Below are 26,250 nucleotides of genomic sequence, written 5' to 3'. Positions count from 1 at the left end.
GATATGTATCTGTTATGAAGCCTCCTTTGATTATAGTAAGCCTCAAATAACTCCCTCTCCTACAAACTGTTAGGAACTTAAGAGTGTCACATACACTTTAGTATTTATAAAATCCAGAATACTTTGAGTTTAAACATCAGGTCTTACTTTGTAGCCATATTATAAACTTCTTTTAATAAACAGGATATTTTATCCTTCTCTTTTAAGTAGAATTGGGTGCTCTAAATAGAAGAGTAGTTAAGTTAAATCTCAGGCAAGAAAAGAAATAGATCTCTACAAGAGTATACTACCAAAATCAACCCAAGGATTCCTCAATAAAACTACATGTGCATAGTAATAAATCCTGCCAGGAATTTAAGAACCTTTTTACATTGCTAAACTTTATGATCTTAGCCTTTAATGATTATATGAACTATTGATTATAGGAACTATAATTGCTTTGAAATACCTAAGGGAGAAAAACTGATAATCTTTAGAAACTGTAAGAGTCAACATGTACTTCTGAACTAATTTGAATTCAATTCAATTTTGAGGCATTCCTCATGTCCCTTTCTTGCTGATTTCATAATGTGTAGGTATCTGTATTTCACAACTTATGACATAGATAAGTAGGACCTGAAATCTCAACCCTTAGAAACATCAAAGAACCCAGTCATGGTTTAGATTACTGGTGGAAGCTGTCTTTATCAGGCCTTACCTACTCAGTTTAGTCTTCATGTCATGTGCGATAAAATCTCTAGTTGTTCTAACACAATTACCCACTTATTCAAACATGTTCCTTTATATTTAATGCTTGGGCATTTAATCCCAGAGACATCTTATGTCTTCTATACACAAATGTTCATAGCAGCTTTGTTGACTTTTGAAATTTCATTTTATTTTTTAATTTTCTGCCTTGCTATGTTACCTAGGCTGGTCTTGACCTCTGGTTCCAGGCAATCTTCTCACCTCAGCTTCCCCAAGAGCTGGGATTACAGGTGTGAGCCATTCACCTGCACTGCCACTTTATTTGTAAGAGCAAAATGCCAGAAATAATCCAAATGCCCTTCAATTGTTGCATGGTTGAACAAATTTTGGTACATCCATACACTGGAATTCTATTCAGCAATAAGAAGGAATAAATGGTGGCTCATGCCTGCAATCCCTGCACTCTAGGAGGCTGAGATGGGAGGATCACTTGAGGCCAAGAGTTTAAGACCAGCCTGGGTAACATAGCAAGACCCCATCTCTATGAAAAAACTTAAAACAGCACTGCACTCCATCCTGTGTTACAGAGTGAGACACTAAGGAAGGCAGGCAGGTAGGCACACGTAATAACCTGGAGGGACCTTCTAAGACATTATGCTTAGATCTTAGGAAACAATTTACATGTTGTTAATTAGGGCAACTGATAAAACACAAAGCCCTCATTTACAGAATTAGCTAAATGTTTCTACCAACAAGTGTCCATGGTACATTGTTGAGGGAGAAAAGCAACCTGAAGAGTATCTATAATATGATCTAATTTTTCTGTTTTACACAAAGAGAAGCAAAATGCGTGTACATGGCCAGGCGCAGTGGCTCATGCCTGTAATCCCAGCACTTTGGGAGGCGGAGGTGGGCAGATTACCTGAGGTCAGGAGTTTGAGACCAGCCTGGCCAATATGGTGTAACCCCGTCTCTACTAAAAATACAAAAAAAAAAAAAAAAATTAGCTGGGCGTGGTGACGCATGCCTGTAGTCCCAGCTACTTGGGGGACTGAGGCAGGAGAATCGCTTGAACCCAGGAGGCGGAGGTCGCAGTGGGCAGAGATCACGCCACTGCGCTGCAACCTGGGTGACAGAGTGAGACTGTCTCAAAAAACAAAACAAAACCAACAAACAAAAAATGTGTGTACCTGTATGTAGTCATAGCACACAACAATAAATTTGGAGGGACATATGCCAAACTCTTTTTTTTTGAGAGTCTCACTCTGTTACCCAGGCTGGAGTGCAGTGGCATTATCATAGCTCAGAGCACCCTCAACCTCCCGGACTCAAGTGATCCTCCCATCTCAGCCTCCCAAGGAGCTGGAAACACAGGCATGCACCACTAAACCCAGCTAATTTTTAAATTTTTTGTAGAGACGGGGTCTCCCTATATTGCCCAGCCTCCCAAAGTGCCAAACTCTTTAAAACACTGCCTACATCTGAGAATGACTGGAAGCAAAATATTTTTTACTTTTTACTTGTTATTTGGGTTGTTTTAATTTTACTCTTTCATAATAAAAACAGGTTATTGCAGATTTCAACTTTTCATGGCATGTTTGATATGGTCTTCACATGTACACACGTGAGATACTAGGTGAGAAGAGAACCATGCTTAGAAGTCACAAGAGCTGGGCCTAAATTCCCTCTCCAGTAAATAATGTGATCTTGACCAAGTCAAAGCCTCTGTGAGCTACAGTTGCTTTATCTATGAAATGGAGTAACAACACTGGATTGCTATAAAGGGCACCTGAGTTAAAGCATATGAACACATCAAATGTACAGGGATATCTCTACCACAATTCTAACAAGAAGTGCTTTAATGATAACATCTCAACACATGATCATTTATTAGTTATCTGAGTATCAGAGTGCTCTAAGATAGCTGAAGTGGTTAGGACTTTGGGAAAACAATAGCTTTTATGAATAATTACTTTTGTCCTGAGCCATACTTGAATCCTAGAAGGGAACCACTGTCATCAAAGTCTGAAGCTGGGTTTTCATCGATGTCCAGTTCATGGCTAAACAAATAAAGAAAAGGTAAACAGTGATCAGCCATTACTACCAGAGCCCACCAGTTCAGATAAATATAAAAAAGGCAATATAATCGACACATGAAACTTCCCGTCACCATAATCAACCATAGTTCACAGATCCAGGAAACCAGAAAAAAGAATTAGAATTTTCCAAATGAGGTAAGTACCCAGGAGTGTTTGGGTAAGTACTCCCGTCTTAATCCATGTCAAGTAATGATTTCTATTCCTGGGTATGGTACAAATATCATCTCTCAATTTTCCTTTTGAAAAATACCAGTAAAAGCTGCAGCCTTAAATTAATCTCCCAAAGTGATTTCTCCAGAGGTTTCCCTTAAAAACAAACAAGGAAAGGTTTGGTAAGTATCAATCCAATCCAAAAAAATTTTAAAAGAAAAAAAATATTAAAAAGAATAACGTTGTGATTCAAGTGATGTTAGGTAACCCTGGAGAATCCACCTACCAGAGATCTCTTAGCAAACAGTGACTACGGCTGGCCATAATTCCAAGTAAAGGAAAATGGTGAGAAATAATTCTTACAAAGTTTGTCCTTAAAAATAAGTTATGCTCATTGAACACACATGATCTTTGCCTTCAGTAACTAGCAGGAACTGGGGAGTTAACAAGCAATGTCTACCATATAGAGGCAGCATAGTAGAGGCACGCTTATTTTTCCAGAAGCCATTTGGAGTACAAGCGTCTTACGTGGAGCACCTCATATCCTGTCAGAGAAATGAAGTGTCCAGCTAACCTCCAAGTTCAGTAATGATTCATCCTTTCCTTGTTACTTACAGCATTAGCATCTGACTATATCCCACCTTACATTATTCTCTACGTGTTTAATTATGTGTAGAAGTGGTATAAACCTCCAAGAAAAAGATGTAGGGATGAACGCCAAAAAAAAAAAAGAACTTTTATTTGGTTATAAAACACAAAAACAGAACCGCAGTTTGGGACATAAGCACAGAATGAGGTGGCCTCATGAAATGTCCAAAGAAGAAAGGAAAAGGTTAGAGTTTCACTGAGGAAAGAGGTCACGCATGTTGTTTAGAAAGTTAGTACACTGGCACTTGCAGCATCTTACAACAAACAGCTGGTGAGCTTTGATTAGGAGAGCCAGAGGTTGTTAGGTGGAACTTGCAATCTGAGAGTTACGGTTAGGCCTCTGTAGTTTTGAATTGGGCTTGTGAGACTGTGTCAGGCACATGTTCCTGTATAAGCAGCTATCTGTTCTTGTGTGATGTTTTGGCTTGGAAAAATTTCTTGTGACAGTTCCTGTTATCAGGCAAATAGTGCATGAGTCTTTCATGGCCTTCCCTGGCGACATTTTACCAGTGTTTGACACAAGTGACTCTGTTTTGACTCTTACAGCTTTCACAGTGGTAAATAGAAATTGCACTGCTTTGAGTAGTTGGTCTGGGCTCTGGCTTTAGAGCTGCCATTGCTATGAAGAAACTGAGCAAGAAAGATACTCACTCCTATTTGCCTCAGTGTTCCTATCTATACAATGAAAGCATGACCTTGAGGTCTTTTTCAGCAATACAAATCTGGGATAAGATATATCCAGACTTGAAAAACATTAGAACTGGTGAGAGAGAGAGGATATGAATATAATTATTAGTTAAAAGTTATGATCCATTGATAGCTACTAAGTGTCAGACACATTATATGCTAGCTCCTGTCCACCCAACGATCACAAAAAAGGCATCAGTCCAATCTTATAGATGAGAAATTAAGAAATGTACTTAGGCCAGGTGTGGTGGCTCACACCTGTAATCCCAGTGCTTTGGAAGGTCAAGGCAAGTGGATCACTTGAGGCCAGGAGTTTGACATCAGCCTGGGCAATACAGCGAGACCCTGTCTCTAGAAAAAATTTTAAAAAACTAACCAGGAGTGGTGGCACACGCCTGTAGTCCCAGCTACTCAAGGCAGAAGGATCAACTGAAGTGAGAAGTTCAAGTTCAATTGAGCTGAGGAGTTCAAGATCATAGTGAGCTATGATTGTGCCATGTACTGCAGCCTGAGCGATAAAGCGAGACTGTGTCTTAAAAAAAAAAAAGAAGGAAATGTACTCAGAGTTTCTGAGTGGCAGAGTTTGGCTCTGACCACAGGTCTAGGTCCAAAGGCTCAGAATCTTACCAGTAGACCCTGCCTCTTCTTACATGATTACCAGTGTTGTGAACGTAACAATCATTTAATAACCACTTGCTTACGGAAACAAATGCTTACTCTAACACGCTCTGGTGAGAGGGGTCTCATGCAACTTACCTCCTCTTCAGTTTGCCTGGCTTATGCTCAGGTGGATCTTCCTCACTTTCATCTCCATCAGTACCACTGGCATGTGGTCTGTCTTTGCTTGTGTTTGTTCCTGAAGACTTCTGTGAATCTAAAGAGGCAGAAATATTGCATAGGTTTTCCCCCTTGGTTTGACAACTTTTCTGCTATTTGCAAAGCCAATCAAAATATTTTAGCACCTTTTCTGCAATGAACTGTACATGTGCATCAAAGTACCAGGTCACATCTACCTGTTTGTGTGTCTACATGCAGAGTCTGAGCATTTTAAAAATCCTAACTATAAGGTTTGCTAAATTAAATTTAGCCTAAAGCTGTCCATGTACACATTTTAAGCTCAGCTTAAAGGTTTCTCCACACATAGTGAACTGTAACCTAATTGATTGTATAAAAAGACTATAACCTACTCTTGTACCAAGCACAGTTTTGGCTAATCACAGGCAGCCAACTGTTCAAATGGTGTTCAAGTAAGGCAAAAACTGGGCTGTAACCAATCTAGCTGTTTCTGTACCTCACTTCTGCCTTCTGTACATCATTTTTCTTTCTTTGTCTATAAATGTTATTCTAATCATGTGGCAACCCTGGAGTTGCTCTGAACCTATTCTGGTTCCGGGAGCTGCCTGATTCGAGAATCGTTCTTTGCTCAATTAAACTCTATTAAATTTAATTTGTCTAAAGTTTTTAACAGGTTTTAAAATGTTCATGATCTAACTACTTAAAAAAAAAACAACAAACTAAAACTACTTCATAGCTGCCCAAATCTACACAAATTAACCCACAAAGTTGCCTTTGTGTAGCTGTTAGCAGTCACATTCTTATGGAATTTTAATTGAAATGACTATAAAGGGGTCATAATCACATTGATTAAGAAGAATTTCTCTTCATTTGCCTTTAATATAGTATGAAAGTAACATCAGTAATGAGAGTAACAAAGACAATACTATCTTTAAGAAGAGTTCTTTAACTTATGGTGACAAAAACTGAGGCACAAATCTGTCTTTGTTCTCTATCTTGTGAGACTGGAAGAAAGCGGGTAGCTGAGACCAGGAGGAAAAAGATGTCTGCAGGGTAGACAGTGGGAAGCTTTGACTCTTTTCAGAAAAGCACCAACCACAAAGAGTAGAAAACATACTTACATAGAAGCATAACCTATACCTTAAATTTTGAACTCATGGGAAGATCTAAAACAAATCAAAATCTAAAACCCTCATATTCATCCTGATGGCAGACAAACTGGAATTATTACAGAAATGGACAATCTATAAACATAAGTAAGGGAACAGGCAACAGAAGGCAGAGACTGTGAGAATTACTGTGTTTGGCAAAGAAAAAAGCAGGCAGATGAGGGAGGAGAACCAAAAAGGGTAAATGAGACAGTAAGTCAGAGGCCAAAACAATGCCCAATGTGTATATTATAAACTTTATGGTCAAAATATGTACAGAAAGGTATCAGGAGAGTATAGAAGAGTATCAGAATATTAATATAAAATCTTCAAATAAAAAAGGATGGCTGTGCATGGTGGCTCACGCCTATGCACTTTGGGAGGCTGAGGCGGGAGGATCACCTGAGGTCAGGAGTTTGAGACCAGACTGGCCAACACGGTGAAACCCCGTATCTACTAAAAATACAAAAAAAAAAAAAAAAATTTAACTGGAAGTGGTGGCACACACCTGTAGTCCCAGCTACTCGGGAGGCTGAGGCTGGAGAACTGCTTGAGCCCAGAGGTGGACCTTGCAGTGAGCTGAGTTCATGCCACCACACTCCAGCCTGGGCGACAGAGTAAGACTCCATCTTAAAAAAAAAAAATTAAAAAAAAGGTGAAAATATATCACCTAAATAGAAAAAAATGAGAATATTATGAGAATATTATGCTGAGGTAGGCTCCACTATAAGAATCTAAGAATACAGAGAAAAAAGCAAGTTGGCAGAGCTCTTTAGAAACTCTCAGCTGGATGAAGTATTATCAGCAATCTGAGATAAGCAAAGCAAATCTGATGGTTAAGTAAAAGGTCAAAACCATTTGTTTCACAAAGGAGTAAGGCTGAGAAGAAAGTTCCTCTACACTAGATGTCCTCAGCATGTAACATCAGGATGCCAAAACTTCAGGATATGCAGATGTCACAATTTCCTCCTCTCTCATTTTCCTGGTGCTGTTAATTGGCAGAACCCTCTCCTTAGCAAGAACACTGATATGGTTTGGATGATTGTCCCCTCTAAACCTCATATTTAAATGTGATCCCTAATGTTGGAAGTGGGGTCTGGTGGGAAGTGTTTGGGTCATGGAGCAGATCCTTCATGAATGGCTTAGTGCCTCCCCCCCATGGTAATGAGCTACTGCAATATCTGATTGCTAACAAGAGCCTGGGACTTCCCCCCTCTCTCTTGCTGTCTCTCTTGCCATGTGGCATGCCTATTTCGCTTTCACCTTCTGCCATAATTGGAAGGTTCCTGGGGCCCTCACCAGGAGTTGATGCTGAGGCTATGCTTCCTGTGCAGCCTGCAAAACTGTGAGCCAAAATAAACCTCTTTTCTTTATACATTCCTCAGTCTTAGGTATTCCTTTACAGCAATGCAAAGTAAACATTCTCATCCCACCCTACTCCGATTAACTCCTTTCAAAGCACTTCTCATTGGCATTCTCTAGTCCTGAGTGGCACCAGTTTGCACAACGAGCCTTTGTTTTTTTTTTTTTTTTTTTTTTTTTATCAGTTATTCAGGAATCAACCAAGTTCCTTATCCTGGATATTTTATTGATGAGAATCCTGAAATTATTCCAGTTATAAATTAATTCTGGGCCCCACTGAGATCTTTTTTCACAGCAAGACTTTGCTTGTCCTACATGAATTCCACTATGACTCATAAGACATTTGCCTAATGTCAAATGTACGTTCTCAATTGCTTTCTAACATGCCTCTTATAAACTCATTTGCTCTGAAAAACTAAAAGTTCCAAGCTCACTCTAAATTAGATTTCTCAAGAGATTCCACGTTTTCATTAGCCACCAAAGTACAAGAAGGAATGTTTTTGAGAACTGTATGCAAATATTCTTATTAACAGAAAAGGGTAACAACTTGTGATATGAAAATAGAATGGATCAAATCATTTCATTACTATATGAAATGTAGTTGGTATTACTGAACTCTACAATAAAGGATTAGTAGTTATTTTGCTGAATGAATTCATTTTGCTAACCATTACATGGCAGAATAAATCTTGGTTAATCTTACCCTGAGCTGGTGGGTCTGTGCTTGTATTCCCTGGTGGGCTGCTTTCCTCATTGGTTCCTCCATTATGTGGTTCACTTTGGCCGGAAGCAGGGCACTCTCTTCTGCTACTAACTTCACTTAGCTGTTGATGACCATCATGACTTGTAGAGGAATCTAATTGGCTCTGTTTTACTGCCTCTGAATTTAGTTTTATGTTACTAATTCCATCAAGTATTTCACTACAATCCTTATCACTTGTACCAGAGCTGTCATTATCAACTGTAATAGGTGAAGATGGAAAAGATACTAAGTCAACTTTCAAGCATTTTTCATCTTTCTTGTTGTCAGCTTCTGTTTTAGATGAGTAAGTATCTGTATCACAGCTTTGCAAGGCATCAAAAGTCCAACCCTGAGCTTCCCAATACTGAAACTGTTCCAAATAATACCAATAAAGTTGACTATAATGTTGCTCCCATTCTTCCTTTGTATCAGGAAAGTTCCAAGGTTCAGAAGATAGTGTTTGATCTGGATGTTTTTCTTGCCAACTCTGCCACAATAGTCCTCCTCCGTATTCATTCCAATACTTTTCCCATTTCTCTGTAATTTCTAGCTTTGGAGATAATGTGTTTTCAACAGGAAGATTTTCTGTCTCAGTATCTTTTTTGCTTTGAAGTTCACATATTCTGGTGTTCTCATACTGTTCAATTGAAGATGGATCATCTGAAGCCAAAATGTGTTCTTCTTCATATTCTTTTCTCCAAGATTCTTGCATAATTTCATCTAAGTATTTCTTTTGATGTTTCTTCTTTTTCTTTTTTATTTTAACTTTATTTCTAGTATTCATAGATACCTACATCAGATAAATAATTTGAATATAAAATGTACTTCATAAAACTATACAAGAAAGCAGAATCCAAGTCTATTTTGACATTAAATTAAACAAACTACTCTCAAAGTCCCACTATGGGCTTTCAGCTCCACAAACAAGTGACATACTGTCTAAGTTTCCAAGAGGAGGAAGAGTCACACGTGAGACATATTACAACTTGCAGTTTTGGTTAATTTATAAATACATACATTTAAAAAGAGGCAGAGAGTACTGATTGTGAATGCATTTAATCTGATAAAAAGTAACTCCCTGCGATATTTTATAAAGAAAACTGAGAGAATAAAAGTAAATTAATATTTACCTCAAAATTCTTATGTGCAGATATCCTACCAAATTGAAGTGGCAATCCCATACTTCTCATGAGTTCAGCCTCAGAATCAAGCTCACTTTCATCTAGGCATATGCCTTTGTTGTCACGTGATTCCGCAGTACCACAAGAATAACCACCTTCTTCCTCTTCTGTCGCCTGGTCTCCTATAGATAGCATTTATTAGCTTAGTTTTAAGGAAAACTTAAGAGGCAGGTTTTCTTATTTTCATTTAAAAAAACCCTGAGATCCAGAGTGACTGATTACAGGACCTGCCCAAAACAAAGGTAGGCAAATGTTACAATATTTATTTTTTATTTTTTAGAGATGGGGGTCCCACAGTACTGCCCAGGTTGGAGTATAACAGCTATTTGCAGGTGTGATCATAATGCACTAAAAAGCTCTGAACTCCTGGGCTCAGTCAGTCCTCTTGCCTCAGCCTCACAAGCAGCTAGGATTACAGTTGCATGCCATCTTGCCTGGCCTGCAAAGTTACAATTTTTAAAGGAAAAAAAGAAAACAAACCAACAAAAAACAACTGATGATATGCTGGGCACGGTGGCTCATGCCTGTAATCCCAGTGCTTTGGGAGGCTGAGGCAAGCAGATCACTTGAGGTCAGGAGTTTGAGATTAGCCTGGCCAACATGGTGAAAACCCGTTTCTACCAAAAACACAAACATTAGCTGGGTATGGTAGCAGGTGCCTGTAATCCCAGCTACTCGGCAGGCTGAGGCAGGATAATTGCTCGAACCTGGGAGACGGAGGTTGCAGTGAGTGAAGATCGTGCCACAAATACCCCAGCCTGGGTGAGAGAGTGAGACTCGGTCTCAAAACAAAACAAAAAACAAAACAAAAAAAACCAATTGATGGACTAGTAACAAAAAAAGCCAATGAAGAATCAAGAGACAATTTCTCGTTGGGTTCTGCCTGCCACTATTCATCCAGCTGCCCATTTAACTTACGCTTATGGGGCATCTGCTCTACGTTGGGCACTGTGCAAAATACTGAGGATGGAAGGAAGACAGAACAGGCCATGTAACCCTGGTCTGTGGAGAAAATATTTATATGTTCACATTCTTTACCTGCAAAATTACTGAACAAAGTCAGTGAATTTAAAAATAATGATTTGTAAAGTTATTTTAGGAGGTGTTAGCAAGAGCAGGTGAGAATTATGTCTTCATGTCCCTCACAGACACTTCAATACATCTGGGACTTAGGTTCTGGGATTCTGTGGAAGAGCTGATTTAATGAAAGGATCCTGCTATCAGAAGTTTGAAATCCTGGGGCTGGGCACAGTGGCTTATGGCTCTAATCTCAGCATTTTGAGAGGCTGCTTGAGGCCAGGAGTTTGAGACAAGTCTGAGCAACACAGCGAGACCCTGTCTCTACAAAAAAAACAAAAAACAAAAACAAAACTACCCTGGTGTGGTGGCACCCATAGTCCCTGCTACTTGGGAGGCTGAGGCGAGAGGAATGCTTAAGCAATCGCCACATGGGCAACAGAGCAAGACCCTCTCTCTCTCTAAAGAGAAAGGTTTGAAATCCACTGAACTCGAATATTTTTTTTAAGCTCTCTGACTCTAATTCTTATAGAAAAACCATTTATTACAACAAAGTAAGTTTTACTTTACCCTAATATGGTTATCTAACAGTAATTATACCATTAATGGAACATATGCCATTCAAGTGCTCTATTAACTATTTAAAATTTAGATAACAAAAATCATTTCATAGCCGGGCGCGGTGGCTCAAGCCTGTAATCCCAGCACTTTGGGAGGCCGAGACGGGTAGATCACAAGGTCAGGAGATCGAGACCATCCTGGCTAACCCGGTGAAACCCTGTCTCTACTACAAAATACAAAAAACTAGCCGGGCGAGGTGGCGGGCGCCTGTAGTCCCAGCTACTCGGGAGGCTGAGGCAGGAGAATGGCGTGAACCCGGGAGGCGGAGCTTGCAGTGAGCTGAGATCCAGCCACTGTACTCCAGCCTGGGCGGCAGAGCCAGACTCTGTCTCAAAAAAAAAAAAAAAAAAAAAAAAAAAATCATTTTATATATTAGCATACTCAATTAGCATCGGGCTGCACTCCAGCTTGATGATCTCAGGCAACACAACAGTAAATCTGACACAGCCAAAATGAAGACAGATAAAGAGAAATCTCATATGTGCAAATTCTACTACAAGAGGGAGAAAGATACCTTTCTAAATAATGAAGGGGATTCCACTCGCTACTCCATTCAATATTCTTACGAAAGCTCAGGAGACAGCAAAATGGAGAAGATGAGTAAACTAAGTTTTACGTTCCTTTCATAGTATGCGTATTTTCTTATGCTTGAGGAGCCTAGTGTTATAGGAACTTTATTTGTATAGCATAGCACTGAAACACAAACCGAACATTCCATCCAGTGATCAACTGAAGAAACAGTAATTTGTTCCATCACCATGAGAGTTAAAGGATTTCCAAAGGTAACTATGACACTGTACTTGGGCTGACTTTGGCTTCTAACTCCATGCTGTAATTTTCTCTGTGTCTAGAAACACAAAAGGCCTATGTGGAAGGACAAATGCAGTAGGGAAGTTTGAGAGACCAAAGTGAGCCTCAACGTACAGTATAAATTATATCTGTTATTTGGGAAAGTTAACCAAGATGACAGTCTCTTTACTTCAGGCAAAAGACTATAGATGTTCACCTGGAATTTTTATCCTGCAGCATTTACCTCCATAATACACTTCTGATTAGTATTATGATTAGAATTTACATATTCTAAATTGGAGATGGAGTCTTGCTCTGTTGCCCAGGCTGGAGTGCAGTGGCACGATCTCAGCTCACTGCCAACTCTGCCTCCTGGGTTCAAGGGATTCTCTTGCTTCAGCCTCCTGAGTAGCTGGGATTACAGTTGCCCACCACCATACCTGGATAATTTTTGTATTTTTAGTAGAGACGGGGGTTTCACCACGTTGTCCAGGCTGGTTTCGTACTCCTGACCTCAAGTGATCTGCTTGCCTTGGCCTCCCAAAATGCTGGGATTACAAGCATAAGCCACCACATCCAGCCAGAAACCACATATTCTCTACTTTTCAAAGCTTTAAATTCCAGGTTGCTCATATCTAATGGCGGCAACTCAGGAAGGAACACTGCACAGGGCAAAAGAGGTTGCACTGTCATCACAGGAGCTATAGAAAAATAAAAGATCTGCTTTCATAGAGATTCCAGAACCACGTTATAAAAGAAAATAAAAATTGTCTGATTACAGAATTATTTGGCATTTATATTTTATGCTAACAAATCAATACAATATTATAACAAATTATACATAAACAAACACATTATGGCTAATTTCAGCAAAAAAGGATTATATAATTTTATACTATATTACCTGAATTGTTGTCACTGTCTCTGATGTAATAGCCTTTTAATCCCAAATTGTATAATTTTCGATCCCTGCAAAGCAGATTAAGCAGTTCATATTGAAATGAATTAAGCCATAAGTTTAGAGGGAAAGAAATCTCAAGCCATCACAGATTAATTAATAAAAAGCTTATGAAACAGAAAAGCAATCTGCTAACACATTTTCCTCACTTACAATGTAGAGGCAATAATACATTTCTCATGGAGCTGCTGTAAGGACTGACAGTATATTAAAATATTTAGCACAATGCTTAACACATGGTAGCATTTATTACTATAACTACTAGTTACTAAAATTAAGGCCAGGCACGGTGGCTCACACCTGTAATCCCAGCACTTTGGGAGGCTGAGGTGGGCAGATCACCTGAGGTCAGGAGTTTGAGACCAGCCTGGCCAACATGGTGAAACCCCATCTCTACTAAAAACACAAAAATTAGCCAGGCGTGATGGCAGGCACCTACAATCCCAGCTACTCGGGAGGCTGAGGCAGGAGAATTGCTTAAATCTGGGAGGCAGAGGTTGCAGTGAGTTGAGATCACACCACTGCACTCCAGCCTGGGCAACAAGAGCAAAACTCCATCTCAAAAAAAAAAAAAAAAAAATTAAGGGTAATTTTTCCTGGACATTGGGGGAAGAATCTGATATTCCTTTTGAAACATAAACAATGGGGTGTTCTCTAAATTTTGTTGTGAGTATAAAATTAACAGTGGAAAGATTTAGCTTACATACGCATAAATCAATATGCACACCCTAATCCATTTGCTAATAAGACAAACTATCCATTGTGAACAATAGACAAGGTATTCATGGTCTGAGCAAAGGTTACCAAAATAAACCTAACAGAACACTTAAAAAAAAGTGAAAGATTTTGCTTTTAATATCTTCCTGACTATAAATTCAGTTGTAATAAACGCCACTGTAACTGCCACAAGAAGGCCAATTGCAAGTGGAAGTTAACATAACTTTTCTAATGGAGCTACAATCAATTTAACTAAATAAAATTCTAGTGTACTTGCTCTATTTCACATTCTCTTGTTTCTTTTTTGGAGATACTATATGAAATGTAAAGTAGGTGGTGACTCAGCAGGATGGTGAACAGGCAAGGGGGTGATGTGCAAATGTGCTTTGGCAGCAACTGGTCCCCAAGAACATAGGCATTGGGGGTGGGGAGCAGGAGCTGCACACGGGGCATCACTGGTCTCCCCAAAAGCACCTAAAGATATGAGGCACTGAGGTGTCAGGTGAAGGAGAGGACCAGTATGGTTGCAAGTTGGTTACAATGAGCAAATATGTAAATATGTTGAAGATAATGTCAGCCAAGATTTTCCTTGTTGAAGGTTACTTATTTACTTTATTTAATATTTTAAAATTTATTTTAATGTTTTTAAATAATTTTTTTTAATATAAATGAAGGTTATTTAAAAACAAGGTGGGCTCAAGACATCATCTGATAGGAAGGCAGGCTAGAAAGAACCCTCAGGTGTTGGGTCAATATTAAGAAATATTGTTATAAACTCATGGCATTTAAGTTTATATACACAGCAGACATAAAAAGTTTTCAAAAGTGTTACGTATGTGTGTATATATGTATGTATACACACATAGACACATTCATGTATGTGTGTAAAACACACATCTATACACTGCTCAACTCTCTCTACTAAGAGGGCACAGGAGCAATAAGCACAATGAGCACCCAGCTTTTGGTTTCTAAATACTATTTTCCACTAAAGGAACCAAGTTGCCCTGGAGAAATGACAATTCCAGGTTGGAGCATGAACTGTAAAAGATAAACCTGGGTCATCTTATGCCAGAAGGTTAGGAAGCACTCAACGCTACAAATACCAAAAGGACACAGGAGCCACTTTAAAGAGTTCCCCACTGGCCAAATTAGAGACAGTATCAGCACCAAATTGATGTTAGCAATGGAATATAACCTGTTAGTAAACTAAGAATCTAGATTCCGTGTTAACATAAATGAATAAATACATGGGGAGAGAAGGGAAAGCGCTCCTTACAGAATGCTAACTAATAAATGCAGTAGGAGCGAAGGAGACAAGAACCACTCCTTGGCATCCTTAACAGAGGTACCTGATTCAGGTGGAAGTTATCAAAGAAGGACAAGGCTTGTGGGTTTACTGGAAAACAGGACACTGATATAACACTGGAATATGCCCCCACAAAATACTGATTAATACAGAGGGAACCATTGTGACTTTACAGTAGAAAACCTGGCATTCAGCAACATCACCCATGGTGGTATACTATCTACAAAAAGTGCCTCCTGAGGCCACACAGAACTGGGCACAGCCATCATTTCTGTGGCATTCCTGCTAAGCCATGACCCAACTATTCCTGATGAAACATCAGACAGACCCAAGTTATGCAAGGTCAGACCCCATCTCTAGAAAAAATAAAAAAAATTAGCCGGGTGTAGTGCACATCTAGGGTTCTAGCTACATGGGAGGCCGAGCTGGGAGAAATCACTTGAGCCCAGGAGGCTGAGGCTGCAGTAAGCAATGATCATACCAATGCACTCTAGCCTGGGCAGAAGAGTGAGTCTCTGACTCAAAAAAAAAAAAAAAAAAAAAAAAAAGCCACGCCAGACAAGGTGGCTCATGCCTATAAGCCTAGCACTTTGGGAGGCAGAGATGGGTGGATCACTTGAGTCTAGGAATTTGAGACAAGTCTGGCACACACGGTGAAACCCTGTCTCCACTAAAAATAACAAAAATTAGCTGGGTGTGGTGGTGTGGGCCTGTAGTTCCGGCAACTTGGGAGGCTGAGGCATGAGAACTGCTTGAACCCAGGAGGTGAAAGTTGCCACTGCACTCCAGCCTGGGCAACAGAGCAAGACTCTGTCTTTAAAAAAAAAAAAAAAAAAAAAAAAGAAAAGAAAAGAAAAAGGGAAAAAAAGAATACAAACGAAATTATTTATAATGAAAAGCATATACGTTTCAGTTCAAAAAGATTAAATTCAATGGAATTGATAAGATGGTCATTAAACAGTGTTTTAGAAGTCATTCTGATTCAAATCCAATTGTGTATTATTTTCTGGAGGTGTGAGTTGTGAAATATTCTCAACTTTTTATATTTCATAAACTTACATTCTCTCTCTCTTCTCTTTTAGAAGTAGGGCTTCCTTTTTTTTTTTTTTTTTTTTTGAGACGGAGTCTGGCTCTGTCGCCAGAGCTGGAGTGCAGTGGCCAGATCTCAGCTCACTGCAAGCTCCGCCTCCTGGGTTTACGCCATTCTCCTGCCTCAGCCTCCCGAGTAGCTGGGACTACAGGCGCCGCCACCTCGCCCGGCTAGTTTTTTGTATTTTTAGTAGGACAGGGTTTCACCGTGTTAGCCAGGATGGTCTCGATCTCCTGACCTTGTGATCCGCCCGTCTCGGCCTCCCAAACTGCTGGGATTACAGGCTTGAGCCACCGTGCCCGGGCAGAAGTAGGGCTTCCTAAATGTAACATCAGTACCTGATCATACTGTGGGCCGTGAATTAAGCATGTAGTCTTGGCTGCCATTGACTACAAGATGACTCTCCTTTCCTGGCCTGCATCTCCTACATAGAGCCAGGTACTTTTTTCTAGTGGGCTTCTTGGTCCCACCACAGTGCTAGCCTGTAAGCCTTCTGGAGGATGGGCCCAGCTTAACAGGTCAGGTCCTGAGAAAGCGGCAGAAAGGCCTTTCCTCATGGGTGAGAGGTAAATCAGATGTCCAAGGTTATTACTAGTATGTTCCAAGGCTACTGTTAATTTGAGGCAGAAAGATCAGCAACAAGAGAATACCAGCTCTTAAATTTTTATGAAAACTGTTTCTTACTTAAAACTTGCAAGTATCTCCAAGAGCATTCATCACCGGGAATGATGTATTTCTAATGCCTGGCATTTGAAGAATTTCCATTATGCTTGCTAAGTATTCTCTATAAAGCCGTCTTTGAGTTTGATTAGTGTAACTTAATCCACAGAGCATAATGACTCTGGATGAACTGATGGCCTCAAAAATAGAAGATTTGTTGTAATTGCTGGACCTGGCACATGTAAGGACTAAATAAATCTTAACTACTGACTTGAATTATAAAGCAGGAGACCCAACCTGGATTGCAGTAATCCCACCAAGATACTGCTCTCCTTAGAGCCCTAAGCAGCCACCTGAATTCTTATCCTCATACCTCTGAATACAGCAATCATCACCATGATGCCTAAGTCATCTCTCTATTGCAGTACCCGACACTTGGGTGTCTGAAATAAATGCTGAATAAAAGATTCTTGGAAATCTCTGAAGTACAAGTAGCAATTCCTCTTTCGCAAAGGGACTGTGAATCAGCTTCATTTTCCTTTTAAAAAAATTTTTTTTTGAGACAGTCTCACCCTGTTGCCCAGGTTGGAGTGCAATGGTGTGATCTCAGCTCACTGCAACCTCCACCTCCTAGGTTCAAGCAATTCTCCTGCCTCAGCCTCCCAAGTAACTGGGATTATAGGCGTGCACCACCACGCCCAGCTAATTTTTGTATTTTTAGTAGAAACAGGGTTTCACCATGTTGGCCAGGCTGGTCTTAAACTCTTGACCTCAGATGATCTGCCTGCCTTGGCCTCCCAAAGTGCTGGGATTATAAGCGTGAGCCACTGCACGCAGCTGGATTAATTTTCAAGTAGTAAAATGGAAAGGAAGTCCTTTCTGAAAGTGTTAAAAGGGGATCACAGAAGTAATATGTGACTTGCCCAAGGCCACACAGCTGAGTTTTATAAAAGCAGATAGATATGCTGTCTATAAGGTCACTACTCTTTTAAATTCTGACTCAGGAACCTGTTGGGGGGAAAACATATCAAACAATTTTTTTGTATCATATATGAAAGACTAGAGATCACCATCAGACACTGTCACATGAGTATAATCAGAGGGAAATACAGGCTCTTCAGTTTCCAGAATAGTCCTCTATCTCCACGAATCTATATTAATGTTAAAGTATCTGAACAGAACACCGGTTGTTCTAGTGACTTTAGACTACTTAAATACCTTAATGAGGGAGATTCAATGAAAATGTGTTTTATGCCAACTGGTAGCATAGTAGAAAGGCTCTCATGTCATACAGATGTGGGGTAGAATTCCAAGGCTGTCATTTACTGGCTATGTGATTTTTTTTAGGCCACTACTGAGACTCTGAGACAGGGTCTCATTCTGTCACCCGGACTGGAGTGTAGTGGTACAATCACGGCTCACTGCAGCCTCTACCTCCTGGACTCAGTCTCCAGAATAGCTGGGACTACAGGAGTGCCCCACCATGCCTGGCTAATTTTTTGTATTTTTAGTAGAGATGGGGTTTCGCCATGTTGCCCAGACTGGTCTTGAACTTCTGGGCTCAAGCGATTTGCCTGTCTCAACCTCCTGAAGTACTTGGATTACTGGTGTCAGCCACCACAACCAGCCAAGACTCAATTTTCTACTTGAATAAAGTGAGGATAACAAGATACCTCATGGGGCTGCTAGAAGGCTTAAAAATTTTTTTAAATTATTCTGACATTTGTTAAAATGGAAAAGAAAGGCTTTATTTAGTATAACTGTGATAGTAATCAACATAATGGTAGCCGTACGCATGTAATCCCAGCACTTTGGGAGGCCAAGGTGGGCGGATCACTTGATGTCAGGAGTTCGGGACCAGCCTCCAAGGTAAAACTTCATCCCTACTGAAAATACAGCAATTAGCCGGGTATGGTGGTGCACTCCTGTAATTCCAGCTACTTGGGAGGCTGAGGCACGAGAATTGCTTGAACCTGTGAGGCAGAGGTTGCAGTGAGCCGAGATCATGCCATTGCACTTCAGCCTGGGCGACAGAGTGAGACTCTGTCTCAAAAGAGAGAAGAAAAAAAAAAAAAAGATAATGGCAATGGAGAAAGAAATTTTGCTTAACTTCAAGTACAGCAAAGACAGGTGAAGATAGCCAATGGGCAGAATTCAGGGGGCGTGGTCAGTGGATGGAAAATTACTGAGGGGAGACATCCAGGGTAGGGGGATTGTTGCTATACCAACAGGATTCTTGCTGAGGGCAGGCCAGAGTGATCAGATACTAAGGGTGGGAAGATTCTTGCCACATGGACTTAGCAGGATTCTAGTTAAAAAAAAAAAAAACCCCAAAAAACCCAAAACTAAGGGACTAGGCTGGGTGCAGTGGCTCACACCTGTAATCCCAACACTTTGGGAGGCTGAGGCGGGAAAACTGTTTGTACCCAGGAGTTTCAGACCAGCATGGGCAACAAGGTGAGATCCCTGTCGCCACAAAAATAAAAAAAAATCAGGCAGGTATGGTGGTGCACAGCTGTGGTCCCAGCTCTTCAGGAGGCTAAGGTAGGTGGACTGCTTGAGTCAGGGAAGTTGAGGCTGCAGTGAGCCGTGATTGTACCATTGCACTCCAGCCTGGGTGACAAAGTGAGACCCAGTCTCAAAATAAACCTCCAAAGACCAAAAAAAACAAAACAAACAAACAAAAAATACCCAAGAACCACCCCACCTCCACCAAAAAAAAAACAACAAACAAAAAACTAAGGGACTTGGAAGGACTCTTGTTAAAACTGGACCAGACAGGTTGAAGACAAGTCCCAAATGACAAGGCCTAATCAAAAGGAGAGCTCACTCAGAGGAGCCTGTGTACAGTTTGGTTAAGGAGCGCCTCTGTCAGTACAAAATATAAAACAATTAGTGGTGGCACTTAATAAGTCATCTAAGGGAGGAGACCACCCCTCATATTGTCTTATGTCCAATTTCTGCCTCCAAAGAAAGAAGTAAAAACTAAAAGGCAGAAACGAAATCTACAAGCAGATAGCCCAGCGCCACACCCTGGGCCTAGTAGTTGAAGACCTAATCGGTTATTTGCATAAAAAAGGCACTACACAGGCTCCGTGGCTCATGTTTGTAATCCCAGCACTTTGGGAGGCCGAAGCGGGTGGATCACAAGATCAGGAGATCCAGACCATCCTGACTAACATGGTGAAACCCCGTCTCTATTAAATATACAAAAAATTAGCTGGGTGTAGTGGCAGGCACCTGTATTCCCAGCTACTTGGGAGGCTGAGGCAGGAGAATGGCATGAACCCAGGGGGCAGAGCTTGCAGTGAGCAGACATCACGCTACTGCACTCAAGCCTGGGCGACAGAGCGAGACTGTCTCAAAAAAAAAAAAAAAAAAAAAAAATTAAAAAAAAAAAACAAAAGGCAATGAAAAGGACACTGTGAAGATCCCTGTCCAGTTCGGTTCCTTTCTAATTACCGGTGTATGCAGCCCCCAGTCATGTACCCTCTGCTTGCTCAATCAATCACGACCCTCTCACGTGGAACCCCTGAGAGTTGGAAGCCCTTAAAAAGGACAGGAATTACTCACTCGGGGAGCTCGGCTCTTGAGACAGGAGTCTTACTGATGCTCCCGGCCAAATAAACCCCTTCCTTCTTTAACTCGGTGTCTGAGGGGTTTTGTCTGCAGCTCTTCCTGCTGCAATCAATTGATCCAAGGGATTTAGTCAATTCTAGTGGATATATAGTCCTCATTTTGCTTGATATTTTGGCAGCTTTCCAATGTTGATTATATCTTCACTGAAACACTTGGTGACAGTGTACTTCGGCTTGTCTGTTTCCTAGTTAATCCATCTCCTCTTGTCTTTTTTTTTTTTTTTTTTTTTTTTTTTTTTTGAGACGGAGTCTTGCTCTGCCGCCCAGGCTGGAGTGCAGTGGCCGGATCTCAGCTCACTGCAAGCTCCAGCTTCCGGGTTCACGCCATTCTCCTGCCTCAGCCTCCCGAGTAGCTGGGACTACAGGCGACCACCACCTCGCCCGGCTAGTTTTTTGTATATTTTAGTAGAGACGGGGTTTCACCGTGTTAGCCAGGATGGTCTCGATCTCCTGACCTCGTGATCCGCCCGTCTCGGCCTCCCAAAGTGCTGGGATTACAGGCTTGAGCCACCGCGCCCGGCCCATCTCTTCTTGTCTTTAAAAAGTGTTGGAATTCCTCAAAGATGGATCCCACTCCCCCACACTTCATTAATGGGTTTAATTACTATCTAAGGCTAAATGGCTCAAGTTTTAGAACTAGCCCAGACTTCTCCAGTGCTCCAAATCAATATATCTAACTACTTATACTCTTGGTTATCTCACAGGTACTCCCAAATCAAAACATATAAAATCAAACTCATGATCTCATCTTCGTTGACCCAAAATAAAACCCATGATTCTCCAGTTATCCCTACCTCAGTGAAAGGCAGCAATACAATTCAATCCCCACTCCCAACAAGTTTTCTCTTATCTTTCCACGTTTCTCCATTTCTACTGCCATCTATCCTAATTCAAGTCACCATAATCTCTTGCCTAAACAATGGTCTTAAGTGGTTCTCTTCCTCCAAACAATCCTCCACACTGTGGCCTGAGTAGTATTTTAAATATGCAAATCTGATCGCGTCATTCCCCAGCTTAAGGTTTTCCTATAGTCTACAAAGTCCTGCAGGTTTTGACCCTGCCCACCGTGCACACCCTATCTTCTTTCTTTCCCAGTCTTTTTTTCTTTTTTCTTTTTTTTTTTTTTTTGGTGGGGGGACAGGCTCTGTCATCCAGGCACGACAATGGCAAACTGCAGCCTGGATCTCCTGGGCCCAAGAGAGCCTCCGGCCTAAGCCTCCCGATTAGCTGGGACTACAAGCATGTGCCACCACAGCTGGCTACTTTTTTTTAAAAAAAACTTCAGTACAGATGAGGTGTGGTTATGTTGCCCAGGCTAGTCTCCAACTTCTGGGCTCAAGCGATCCTCGCTCCTCGGCCTCCTAAAGTGCTGGGATTATAGGCGTGCACAACCGTGCCCGCCGTTCCTCCCAGCCATTTTGTTCAGTTTGGCAGGCTTTCTTTTGCTCCCTCAAGGCCTTTACTGAGTTCAGCCTGCAGAGAACGCTTCCTCCCACTGAAACTTACGCCAATTTATTCCCGTTAGACCTCTCTGCAAAAGCTACTTCCTCAAAGAAACTTCTGTGACCCCTGGAAAAACTTACTTGTTTTCACAGCACCCTGCACTCCTCTCTCACGGCACTTATAACTATAACCAACCAAGTAATAATGTAACAATTGTCTTAATATTGATCTTCTTTGCTAGGAAGTAAACTCAAGACAAGTAGGGACAGAATATCTTGTACCTCCGTGCCTACCAGCATACTTGATATACAAGAGCACAAAAAACATTTTCAGAATGATTGTATGATTATATGCATGCCTGACTAAAAAGGCTATAATACTTTTTACATTAAATTTAACACGCTTAACTTCTTTTTGCGTTTTCAAATTACTCCACAAAATTACACGAGAAAAATGAATTCCTTCAAACTTAAAACCTACTATATTAAACTATATTAAAAGTCTATCACATAAAATTCAACTCCACAAGATTTAACTCTAACAAAATAAGCATGTGAGATTAATATACCCGTTATAGAGATTCAAGTGGCTTAACTCACGCATTTAATATAAAGAAAACAATTCCTAAAATTCTCTTGACGGTATTTTTCCTGCATACTAGCTCTTTTCCATGTAGGGCAATTTTTACCTGATACAAAGATTTCCCCAAAATAAAGATATCACAAAAACTGATGTAAATATAGTTGTCTTTTATCTCAACTAGTTTGAAGTTTTAATTATGTGCATCTGGGCTTAAGTAGATTTTCAGGTTTAAAAAAAGACGTTAACCAAAGCAAGTCACTCAACTTTAAACTTTCACTTTATGACATCATATCCACTAGAGATTTCATTTTACATGTAGCTTTCCCCCAATTTTTAAATGTCCCCTCGATTTACAAACGTGAGATGGCATATAGCACCTACGACATTTTTTCATAGCAGCCTAACAAGTAGATGTAGTCCTTCACTTAAAAATAACGGCAGTGGGCGACCACTCCGTCATGTCTGAGGGTTTTGTTTTTCTTAAACATCATCGTGCCCAAGGGTCAGATGCTCTGGCTGGTTTCAGAGATAAATTACAACTACGTTTGCAATACCTACATTTCTGGGTAATGACTGTGCTAGAAAATGAAGAGATTCTCGTTTCTACTTACTCTACAAATGCCCTGGAGCAAAGGCACAGGATCTTAGAATCTTCCCGCTCCTCAATGAAGAGAAACATTTCCGCCACGCGGCTCCACTTCTCGCAGCACATTTTACCACTTCTGAGGCAGCTCTGCCGTTCGCACCCCGGGTCGCGCCTGCCGGGCCTCGGCTCGGTTACTGGAGACCTAAACCAGGCCTCGCCGGCAAGTCCTGGATGAGAAGTTAGGAACCGGCCCGGGGCCGCTCGCGCCGAGAGCTAGCCCGGACGCCGCCGCCGGAAGTGGTCCGAGCCGCCACGGGAAGGGGCGGGACCACGAGCGGTGTCACCCCCATCGCGGCCCGGCCTGCAGCCTCCGCTTGACTTTTTCACACGGGTAGCTTAGGAGGAATCCGCCGCGCAAATCTGTCCGCCCCCTTGGCCATTGAGCCCCCGAAGAGCTTCTGTCGCCGCTCTAGGGTAAAGGAGAGCTGCTCCTGCCCCCGCCTTTCTGAGGTGCGTCGGCCCCCGCGCTTCTCCCGCTCGGGCGTCGGGTCTGGCGGGGCTGGGAGCGGCTGAGGCCGCGCGCGTCCAGTCTCCCAGAAGCCGCCTCGGAATCCCCAGTCTCTGCGCGGGCAGGCTCGGCTTCCCGCTGGGCTCCGTCGCCAGAGTGGCCGGGTGTGGAGATCCTTCCTCTTCTGGGTCAAATGAGCCTGCTCTTCCCGCCCCTCTTCTCCCCTCGCGCTCTAAAACCTTCGGTTCGGCGAGTTTCATCCTAACGCTTCTGGTGGGGCGAGGCGTCTCTAGCCTCACTAGAGGCCTCTAGGCTTGCCCATTGGCTTCGCTGGTTCCGGGACCCAGGTCGAGCGTCCAGTGTAAAAGCCGAGGGGAAGTGTGTGGTGATCCCGAGAGTGTAGGGGGAAGGCCGCGTGGGTAGAGCGTTCGTATCCAGACCGATCAGGCTTGGAATCCTGGTCCTAACCTGTGACCTGGGCAGGCGACTTCACCTTTCTGAGCCTACCTTTGATCACCTGTGACATGGGGATGATTAATAGTAACTACTACATGAGGCTGCAGGGAGAACTAAACGAAACGGTGTATATTACACCTTTCTTTTGTGCTCTTAATCGTTGGCGTCGGTTTGGACCTTGTAGGCGCCAAGTGCTGTCTTGGTCCCTGGGGTTTGCAGCCTGTAAAACAGGTCTCTGCCTTCAAGTTACTAATTATCTAATAAGAAAAAAACGTTCATGTGCGCATAAATAGGATGGAGCAAATGGAAACAGCAGCATTGCTGGATCTGTAAAAAGCAGTATTTGGTGTGTGGTATCCATGGAGGCTGCACTGGCAGCTTCTTCAGAGACAAGCTCAGACTTGAGAAGTTGGAGCGCTTAGGACGTGGTTGGTGCTACGAAATGCCAAAATAGTATTCGTACTTCTTTAGAACTATATAAAAACTGAGCTAATATTCAGGCATTTTGAATGGTCACTAGCATTTTGGCCACATTTACTAGTTAGTGGAAGTATGCATTTTCAAATGTTTATGCCCATCTCCTCACTACTGCCCTGCTTTGAGGTCAGAGATGGACTGATTTTGGTGGTTCAAGAAGTTAAGAGTGCTGCACAGTTACAGATATACCAGTATAGATGTGCAGCATTATTGGGATGAGTAGCTGGGTTACGATGATAAGGGTAGAACAGTAATTATGAAACAGAGTGTAAGATTTTAGCTAGAAGTTGGGCATTCTAGGATTAAAAAAAGTCTTGAAGGGTCATTTGTATCAACCTCGAGTTTAAAGCTTGAAATAAAAAAAGTATTAAAGCTAAACGGATTAGCTTTACCAGCTATCTTGACAAATATTAAACTGCAGCTTTATTCATGGTTTGAAGTAGAAGTCTTATTCAGTAAAACAGTGCTTGCCTCTGTTAAACCATTATTAAACATGCAGAAAGGAAACAGGAAAACTTGTGTTTCAGTGACTATATCTTTTAATTGGCATTTTCAGAATGTTTTCAATGTGGCTTATGTACTGAAAGTAAAATGGAAAAGTACTGGTAATGAGTGTTCAAAATATATCTTCCTTCCTTCCTTCCTTCCTTCCTTCCTTCCTTCCTTCCTTCCTTCCTTCCGTCCGTCCGTCCGTCCTTCCATCCTTCCTTCCATTCTTCCTTCCTTTTTTTTTGAGACGGGATCTTGCTCTGTCACCCAGGCTGGAGTGTAGGGGCGCGATCTCGGCTCACAGCAACCTCCGCCTCCCAGGCTCAAGCAATCCTCCCACCTCAGCCTCCCGAGTAGCTGGGGCTACAGGCATGCCACCATGCCCGCCAAACTGTGTGTGTGTGTGTGTGTTTGTGTTTTGTAGAGACAAGGTTTTGCCATATTGCCCAGACTGGTCTTGAACTCTTGGGCTCAAGTGATTTGCCTGCCTCAGCCTCCCAAAGTGTTAGGATTATAGGCATGAGTCACTGAACCCAGCCTAAAATAGATACACTTTCTTAAGGTTTTATTGAAAGCCAAAAAATTCTCTGTTCTGATGTATTAATTTTTGAAATACTCTGATTTTAACCATCTATAAGGTCCATATCCTCACCATCAATGTCAATATGGTGATATTTGAGCTTGTCAACTTTTTTTTTTTGGAAATGGAGATTCCCTCTTTTTGCCCAGGCTGGAGTGCTATGGTGCGATCTTGGCTCACTGCAACTTCTGCCTCCTGGGTTCAAGTGATTCTCCTGCCTCAGCCTCCCAAGTAGCTAGGATTACAGGCATGTGCCACCACACCTGGATAATTTTGTGTTTTTAGTAGAGACAGGGTTTCTCCACATTGGTCAAGCTGGTCTCGAACTCCTGACCTTAGGGGATCCTCCCGCCTATGCCTCCCAAAGTGCTGGGATTACAGGCCTGAGCCACCGCGCCCGGCCTTGTCTACTTGTTTTTACAAAAGTTACATGATTTCTAGATAGGGAAATTAAGCTACTTCATATATAATGCATTAGACTATGTTTATTTTAGATTTTTAGGGACAGGGGGCAGTAGAAAATAGCCTGGAATTTTGGTAACTAAAATATTGTATTTCCCCCAAAACATCTTCTAATACATAGAGTTTTGGGTTTTTTTTTCTACCCTCTGAGACAGGGTCTTGCTCTATTGTCCAGGCTGGAGTATAGTGGTGTGATCATTATAGCTCACTGCAGCCTTGACTCTGTGGGCTCAAGCAATCCTCCTGCCTTGGCCTTCTGCGTAACTGCAACTTACAGGAACGTGCCACCATGCCTGGCGAACTTTTAATTTTTTTGGTAGAGACAGGGTTTCACTATGTTGCCCCCAGGCTGGTCTCAAACTCCTGAAC

At 41.7% G+C, this 26,250-nt stretch overlaps 2 protein-coding genes across 10 annotated transcripts in view; one reads left to right on the top strand and one right to left on the bottom strand.

Moving 5' to 3' along the window:
* TGS1 (trimethylguanosine synthase 1) overlaps positions 1-23,210 on the bottom strand; it is a 51,118-nt gene extending 27,908 nt beyond the window's left edge. For 2 of the 3 annotated variants that reach the window (XM_001084320.5, XM_015145381.3), the window contains exons 1-6: positions 22,935-23,210; positions 12,831-12,895; positions 9,449-9,621; positions 8,280-9,108; positions 5,028-5,145; positions 2,661-2,747 (exon numbers count right to left, since the gene is read on the bottom strand). In XM_001084320.5, the coding sequence (XP_001084320.3) occupies positions 2,661-2,747; positions 5,028-5,145; positions 8,280-9,108; positions 9,449-9,621; positions 12,831-12,895; positions 22,935-23,035 (1,373 nt within the window). In that variant the 5' untranslated portion in view covers positions 23,036-23,210. The remainder of the gene's footprint in view (positions 1-2,660; positions 2,748-5,027; positions 5,146-8,279; positions 9,109-9,448; positions 9,622-12,830; positions 12,896-22,934) is intronic. The other variant, XM_028852678.2, reaches the window with a different exon arrangement.
* Positions 23,211-23,274: 64 nt separating this feature from the next.
* TMEM68 (transmembrane protein 68) overlaps positions 23,275-26,250 on the top strand; it is a 47,891-nt gene continuing 44,915 nt past the window's right edge. For all 7 annotated transcript variants that reach the window (XR_013397271.1, XR_001446668.3, XR_003732358.2 and 4 more), the window contains exon 1: positions 23,275-23,419. The gene's annotated coding sequence lies outside the window, so the exon portion shown is untranslated. The remainder of the gene's footprint in view (positions 23,420-26,250) is intronic.

The sequence above is a fragment of the Macaca mulatta genome, chromosome 8 (genome assembly GCF_049350105.2).
Source record: "Macaca mulatta isolate MMU2019108-1 chromosome 8, T2T-MMU8v2.0, whole genome shotgun sequence".
NCBI classification, from domain to species: domain Eukaryota; kingdom Metazoa; phylum Chordata; class Mammalia; order Primates; family Cercopithecidae; genus Macaca; species Macaca mulatta.
Note: the sequence above shows the minus strand (reverse complement) of the source record. Positions and strands in the feature narration are given on the sequence as shown.